The sequence below is a fragment of the Sinocyclocheilus rhinocerous genome, unplaced genomic scaffold, assembly GCF_001515625.1.
Source record: "Sinocyclocheilus rhinocerous isolate Xijiao unplaced genomic scaffold, SAMN03320098_v1.1 scaffold4395, whole genome shotgun sequence".
In the NCBI taxonomy this organism is placed as follows: Eukaryota; Metazoa; Chordata; class Actinopteri; order Cypriniformes; family Cyprinidae; genus Sinocyclocheilus; species Sinocyclocheilus rhinocerous.
The window spans coordinates 26,845-35,297 of NW_015635544.1; the positions used below are offsets into that span (position 1 = coordinate 26,845).

Consider the following 8,453-nt stretch of genomic DNA (forward strand, 5'->3'; position numbering starts at 1 on the left):
TGTCTGTTTAGGAGTGTATGTACTGCGAGAATGACGTCTCTGCCCCGCTTGAAGAAGACCTACCTGATATGGAGTTGGGCATTTTGGGAGGAGAAGAGGTGGAGAAGATAGAGGAGGGTCTCATTCACAGGAAGAAAAGGAGCAACCTAGTATAATCTGTCTTGACATTCCACTAATCTCAGCCAGCAGAGGGCAACAGGACCTTTCAGATTCCTACCTGTACATAAAGTAAGGGTGTATTCACACCTGTCTTGTTTGGTTCGATTGAATCGAACTCAAGTTCGTTTCCCCTCTTGGTGCGGATCTTTTGGGCAGGTGTGAATACAGCAATCGCACTTGGGTGCGGACCAAACAACCGTACCGATACCCAGCTGAAGAGGTGGTCTCGGTCCGCTTCCAGACGAACTCTGGTACGGTTCGTTTAAGGTGTGAATATGACCCGACCTCGATCCAACCCAATTGCAGAAATCACGCTCAGAAACAGACAGCTTGCACATGTAGTGCTGTTTTTTTTGCGTTTCAATCACTTGTTTTTAAACCACAATGCTTAAATCCAACCCTGATCAAACACCTCTGAGCAAGCTAATCAAGGTCTTCAGGAGCACTAGGAAAACACAGGTAGGTGAGCTTCATCAGGGTTTGACCTAAACTCTGCAGGGCAGCGGCCCTCCAGGATTGGATGTGAGGAATCATGCCCTGAAGTATATAAACAATAAAAAACACTTTTTAATGACTACACAAGGGCCATGGATTTAATCTATGTGACATTCTCTCAGTGTGACTTTCTATATTTTTAACTAGACCTACAAAAGACACAAAACAAATCTTTCTCCTGACTAAAACAAAGCAATTTCTCAATCTCTAGCATAAACCATTACAGTTAAGTTTTTAAGGCATTTCAATCTGAAATTCATTTCTACATAAGCTTTTATGCTTCAAGGCATCATGTTTCTGAAGAAAAAATATCTGGAGTTATGTCAGTCACGATGTATTCCATGCTTTTCTGTAAGATGATGTCATATCCACTATAGCATGTGCTTATAAAATCCTAAAGTTCCAGCCATTTTCTAAAAAAAAATCAGATGAAAAAAGAATTCCAGCATGCTCCAATACAGGATTAAGTGAATTATGAATAAAGATGTTTGGACATTCAAGAGATTTCTACCATGGCCGCCACATAAACTTAGAGTGTGTGATGATGGAGGAGTTCAGGTTGTCCTCAGCTGATGCAGGACTTCCTTCAGTCTCTGTCTCCTCTAGGTCAGAGCAGAGATCCTCACTAGAAGGACTGGACGGGGATGGGGACAGTGCTGAGAATAGGTCGGACACACTGCGGCCTCCTGGACTTAACACCTCTCTAGCTGGCCATGATCCACTGGAGGAGGAAGGCTCTGATATGAGCTCCATGATCATCTCCTGAAGGTGATCCTCATTAAATGGCATGCACTCCAGCAGGTGGTTGAGCAGCTCTGCAGCCACTGTTGCATCGATCCCCGGGCATGTGGACACAAAGTTGTGTACCTCATGCATGCACTGGATATAACCTGCTGCGAATCTCTCACTGGCCTCTCGATTCACAGCTTCAGCCTCTGGAAGTCCAGACACACAAGAGCTTCAAATAATTTTCACGGCAACCAGTTACCTAAATGCAGTACAACTGAGGTTGGGGTCATCTTACCCTTAGGACGGTTCTGTAGGATGCTCTCAACTCGTTTTACTGTTAGTTCAAGCACCTCTGCATTCTCCATTTTTGTCTGCAACTGATTAGATAAATACAATAATAAGTACAATTAGATAATAAATATGTATAAATATGTGTTAATATTAAGAAAGTGAGGTCGGTCTATCTATCTATCTGACTAAGAGTCGGTGGTAGAGGCAGTAAAGAGGAAATAAACTTACAATGTTATCTGTGAGTAGTGTCCTGAAATCCTGCAGGCTTTCATTAATGCGCGCTCGTCTCTTTTTCTCCACTATAGGTTTTCGAGTCTATTGAAGACAAAAACATGCAATAAATACATGGTTGCGATGTGTGCTTAAGCATACCACAGACTTCCTTTTTGGCATTTATAGACAATGTAAAATGACAACGTCTAACCTTTCTGTCACCTTTAGCGGCACAAAATGCTTCCTCCTCCACACCGAAACCTGTTCTGAGTCTTGCTGCGGGGGACATTCCGGGCTAGGTGGCTTGGTCAGTGATCCGCCGTCCAGAACCGTTCGGTCCGTAAAATAAAGCAGAGTAAATCAGTATTTGATCTCCTTTATTGTGTATCTGAACAAACCAAACAGGACTGACAGCTCATCGATGACAGGCTAGAGTGAGGGTTTTATAGTAGCTTATTTGCATATGAATGAAACATTCGCGTGCAGTAGTCTGCGCTCGCTCCAGCCAATCACCGCGCGCGCTTTTGTCTCTGTCTCAGAGAGCACAAACAAGCAAATTGAATTATTTTTGTTTATATGTAGGTATACTTCCAGTCCACTTTCATTGCTCTCGTTGTGTGTGTGTGTGTATGTATGCATGTATATGATGGTTTACTGTTGTCTTTTGCTGCTTGATGGCTGCGCTTCCTTCAAATACAGTTCAACTAATAATAATAATAATAATAAATTCGCGTATTCAATTCGCGTATTTATGCATAAGACTTAAGATAAAAAAAAAAATTGTATGATCGTGAGAAATCTGTTCGAAATTGAGTTGTGTTCACAGAGGTCGAGGGGTCGTGTAAGGTAATGCGGCCAGTGGGCGGCTGCACGCTGCAGTCAGGGTTGAATAGAACAGACCAAGGAGAAGGAGGGGGTGGGTGAGCGACAGGTGTCCAACTGTTCAACTGGCGCCCGATGGGCCTCTCTATTGACTACAGAATAGGCAACATTCAACTCATTACTTTTATGAAAATATGTCCTGGGCACATTTCAATCTATAATAATAATAATGTTGATGGTGATGATAAACGAAATAACATTTTGCATAAAGAAAACAAAGCCTGTTTAGTACCCATAAGATTTTGGGGATTGTTACATTATTCGTGTGTGTGTGTGTGTGTGTCTCTTAATGTTTTGTTATTCTGGCAACCCAGAGCTGGGTTAAAAAGGGACAAACCCAGCACTGGGTTGTTTTAACCCAAGTTGGGTTATTATGTTTGACCCAGCATGCTGGGTTGCTTTTTTATGGTTTAAAATTACTACACTGCTAGGCTAAAATGAACCCAAATCATGCTAGACATTAAACCTACTAATCTTGTTCATTTTAAAATCACTTTTACACACACAGAATGACTATCAAAAGGTAAATATTTATTTAAAACAAGAGAAAACAGTCAAAAGTAACATGCATGTAAGAAGAAATGCAGAAAAGTATGGCAATTACAATTATTTAATAGTTAAGTTCTTTACAAACTATTCATGCAAATGATGAGTTTTCGTGACCATGGCGCACACCAACGTGACGTGAGCGCGCTAAATAGCTTGCCGCAAAAGTTACCATTTATATGTTGGGGGGAAATAGTAAGGAGATATTTTTATTCTTTTTTTAAATAAAAATAATTAACATGTTTAAAGCATGCAAGATTAAGGGGAAATGTTGGCATACATAGTTCATTAAATTAAAGAACTGACAATTATTTCATTATTTAATAATATGATTTGAAAATGGGTCAATTACATGACATGCATATTTTGGTGTCTAAGTGCATTATTTCCTTAAAATAATTTGATACTTTAATGACAAGCATCACTTTATTCGATAAAACTTTAGGTTGAATACATTCTGAGTACATTCAAATTATAAATATTATTTCATGTTTGGGTACCTCAAAACTCCAAAACGTCAGGTGGCGCAACCACCCTCACAAATTAACAAACTAAGAAAACTATTTCAAATTGAGTTTTAGCAATAATAAATTCTAACTAAAATACAGTTGCATGATTGCATGTTTAAAATCTTTCCTATAAACAAAGTTCATACATACCAGTAGTTAATAAAGCTGTTGAAATAATTGAAAAACTTCTGTTCGGCAATTGGTATGTTTTCAAATGTCATGGTGGCGCAACCACTTAGAAATAAAATTAGGAATATAAATATGTATTTACAAATATTTGGTTGTATCACCTGATATTTAAAATAATAATAATTTAAATACTTTGAAACATTTTTTAACAAATTAAACTTGTTTAAACACATTGTTCCAAACTCAAAAATATGCATTGCATTCATTTTGAAGTTGTTTAGAAGCTTTATTTGTCAGTGACCCATACACAGTTTCTATTTGAGAATGGTTATGGCGTTTATGGTATGGCGTTATTGTTAATGCATGATGCAACACCACTTTATAATTTTCATAAAAGTAAGATTAAGGTATTTAAAGCATGCTGATACTTTGTTTAGGACTTATGTATATGCATCACAATTTTCATAATTACATTAATGGTTGTTAATAGCACTGTGGGGCCTAAAAATGACAAAGAGACATCTTTTCTTTTTTTCCATATCTATCTATCTATCTATCTATAACAAACCAGCTGGTAAAACAGTTTGGTCACACGGGATCTGTTTATCACCATCTGTTCTCTCAACAAACACACAGTTAGCTGACCCCTGACCCTACTCAATTTATTATTTATCTATTCAAACCTCTATTGCATCTGATGATTGCAAATGGTGAATAAGCTTTATTTGTGTTTTAAATTAAATTAGAATAAATTAAGCAAATAAAAATAGCAGACTAAAACCTCTATTCAGTATTAGTGTGTATATATACACATTCTGTTTCTTCAGACAATCCATAATCTTCAACACACAATCTGACTCTTCAAACTCACGTACCCTGGGAACTCTGAGGGGGGCATCGTACCCCAAACAAATTTTTGATTTTCAAATCTATGTGAATTACTGTGTCCACACTTATTACATTAACATATAGACATTAAACTTTTAATGTCCAAATTAAATAAACTTACAGATAAAAAAATAAAAAAAAGACAAAAATTCAAGATTCATAAGAGCATGAATATTCAATAAATGTATTGAGATGAGATTAAGTGACAGTTCAACTAATAATAATAATAATAATAAATTCGCGTATTCAATTCGCGTATTTATGCATAAGACTTAAGATAAAAAAAAAATTGTATGATCGTGAGAAATCTGTTCGAAATTGAGTTGTGTTCACAGAGGTCGAGGGGTCGTGTAAGGTAATGCCGTCAGTTGGCAGCTGCACGCTGCAGTCAGGGTTGAATAGAACAGACCAAGGAGAAGGAGGGGGTGGGTGAGCGACAGGTGTCCAACTGTTCAACTGGCGCCCGATGGGCCTCTCTATTGACTACAGAATAGGCAACATTCAACTCATTACTTTTATGAAAATATGTCCTGGGCACATTTCAATCTATAATAATAATAATGTTGATGGTGATGATAAACGAAATAACATTTTGCATAAAGAAAACAAAGCCTGTTTAGTACCCATAAGATTTTGGGGATTGTTACATTATTCGTGTGTGTGTGTGTGTGTGTCTCTTAATGTTTTGTTATTCTGGCAACCCAGAGCTGGGTTAAAAAGGGACAAACCCAGCACTGGGTTGTTTTAACCCAAGTTGGGTTATTATGTTTGACCCAGCATGCTGGGTTGCTTTTTTATGGTTTAAAATTACTACACTGCTAGGCTAAAATGAACCCAAATCATGCTAGACATTAAACCTACTAATCTTGTTCATTTTAAAATCACTTTTACACACACAGAATGACTATCAAAAGGTAAATATTTATTTAAAACAAGAGAAAACAGTCAAGTAACATGCATGTAAGAATAAATGCAGAAAAGTATGGCATTAACAGCTACAGAGTTTATAAATGAAGCATTGAACATTTGTTGAATATAACTTTTAAGATCAAATTTGACTTTTTTGGTAAATTACCCTGGGAACTCTGAGGGGGGCATCGTACCCCAAACAAATTTTTGATTTTCAAATCTATGTGAATTACTGTGTCCACACTTATTACATTAACATATAGACATTAAACTTTTAATGTCCAAATTAAATAAACTTACAGATAAAAAAATAAAAAAAAGACAAAAATTCAAGATTCATAAGAGCATGAATATTCAATAAATGTATTGAGATGAGATTAAGTGACATTTAAGGTCAAGAGGACAAATTAATGTTGTTGGGAGGGGGGCATCTTACCCTATAAAATGACAAATGAAGACAGTTGAACAGCAACAACAACATTATACATGTTGAGCTGAGCACTGCAATACTATGAATTATAAACCATGAACTGACACTAAATGATGAGTTACTAGTTAAGTTCTTTACAAACTATTCTGGCATGACAGTAAATAAACCACAACATTAACACTGATATTATAACATTTATCAGAAACTTGTGTGAAAGAATGTGAGCATGTGTATAAATGATAAGAGTGTAAACTCCATTTCTACTAAACAACAACACAGAACAAGCATTTAACATTTTGTTTTTTACAAATTATACACTTACAGTTTTTTTCATAGTCCATGAATACAGATCAGGCATCGCTGCCAATTTTCATGATCTCTTTAGCATAATTGATGTAGTCATGAAGAAGCCCCATCAGCACAGCAAAGGCATGTGACATCTTTTACATTATCCAGGGCAGCCTCCTCCTTTAAAACCACTGTTGCATCAGTTTGGGGGAAAGGACATTCTCCTCTTTGACCAGCATTCATCCCAGTCACCACCTGTTCTTCATCAGTGGCCTAAAAAGAGAAAAACATTTGAAAAAAGAAAACATTTAATTAAAATGTGCATCTACATCAGTAAGGATAGGTAAATAGTCTGTTTTATAATTTCAACCACTTTGTGTGGTTGTTTAATGTCTCTGTAATGGCAGCACTAGTGTGAGGGCATGTAATATTGTTTAAATAAATATATTGCTTTCAGAAAGCTACTTCTTTACTGAAACATTAAAACAGACATGACATTCACATACCTCACAAATTTTCATGTACGTGGAGGGCTGCTCTTTAAAGGGTTAGTTCAACCAAAAATGAAAATTAGCCCATAAATTACTCACCGTGACAGACACAGTGATGATGCAGTACACAAGCCGCGGTTAAGACAGCTGACGTGCTATGATTTCTGACAGGCAGTTCACTCTCCTGTGATGTGACCCTGTTCCCCTCACACACACACGACGCGTTACTCTGCGCTGCACAAAACTCTGCATTTGAACAGTCAATAGCAAATAACATATAACTAAATAACTAATAACAAAACATACTTACAGTTGCTGATTCAGAAGCGCCAGATTGTCATAGCAAAGTCGGAATTGACCCTTTTTTTTTATTTTTAGAAATGGCCTTTGTGCACAGCCAGCCTTGTACTCTCCTAGGTTCACAAAACTGTCGTCCGTAAAATGCGTTGCACAAATTCGAACATCTGGGTTGTGCTGTTCTGTTGTAAATAAATCTTAACCAATGATTCCTAATTGCATCTACTTCCGGAAGGCCAAATAAAGTGCTTTTGCTTTCGCACTGAAATACACAGTGTCTCCCTGACATGGCTGCATCAACACTACTGCTGTTCCTGAAACCAGCCTTCTTTCTTTGAGTGCACATTCGGGAGGCATTATGCTAATATTTCCACATAGTGACTTAGACATGTTGGGGCATGTTAGAATGAGCCGTTTTAGGAGGGCGTGGTTGACTTAACTTTTATAAAGAATACCTTTTTGGATTTGAGACTTTAGTCTTTGCAACTTTACAGATCTTCTTTATGCACCAAGAACTTGTAACACTCCAAAGAGAAAGGAAAAATTGAAATCGCATCATATGACCCCTTTAATGTCTCTGTAATGGCAGCACTAGTGTGAGGGCATGTAATATTGTTTAAATAAATATATTGCTTTCAGAAAGCTACTTCTTTACGGAAACATTAAAACAGACATGACATTCACATCATAATTTATGTGTTGTTCCAAAACCATACAAACTCTGCTAATTTTTGGAACACAAATAAATATATTTAATATATTTAATATTTTTGTCCTCTATTATTGTAGAAGTAATCCATGCCAATATTTATATATGAATAAATCTTAAATTATATCATAGCGAACATGTCTGTTCAGAAGAAAATACTGGTCTCCCAGGCTTGCAACAGAGGACAAAAATTAAGAGAATATTAAATATATTTATTTGTGTTCCAAAAATTTGCAGAGTTTGTATGGGTTTGGAACACAAATAAATATATTTAATATTCTCTTAATTTTTGTCCTCTGTTGCAAGTCTGGGAGACCAGTATTTTCTTCTGAACAGACATGTTCGCTATGATATAATTTAAGATTTATTCATATATAAATATTGGCATGGATTACTTCTACAATAATAGAGGACAAAAATTAAGAGAATATTAAATATATTTATTTGTGTTCCAAAAATTTGCAGAGTTTGTATGGGTTTGGAACACA

General features: G+C 36.5%; 1 protein-coding gene across 2 annotated transcripts; it reads right to left on the minus strand.

The window, feature by feature from the left end:
* Positions 1-1,118: 1,118 nt before the first annotated feature.
* Positions 1,119-2,317, minus strand: LOC107747318 (transcription cofactor HES-6-like). 2 transcript variants are annotated; one of them, XM_016561784.1, is made up of 4 exons: positions 2,099-2,317; positions 1,903-1,989; positions 1,679-1,754; positions 1,119-1,589 (listed from the first exon to the last, which is right to left on the minus strand). In XM_016561784.1, the coding sequence occupies exons 1-4, from the start codon at positions 2,174-2,176 to the stop codon at positions 1,162-1,164; spliced, it is 669 nt and encodes a 222-aa protein (XP_016417270.1). In that variant the 5' UTR covers positions 2,177-2,317; the 3' UTR covers positions 1,119-1,161. The 2 variants fall into 2 exon arrangements, with proteins under 2 accessions (XP_016417270.1, XP_016417268.1); XM_016561782.1 differs by having other exon boundaries at positions 1,679-1,760.
* Between the last annotated feature and the right edge of the window lie 6,136 nt (positions 2,318-8,453).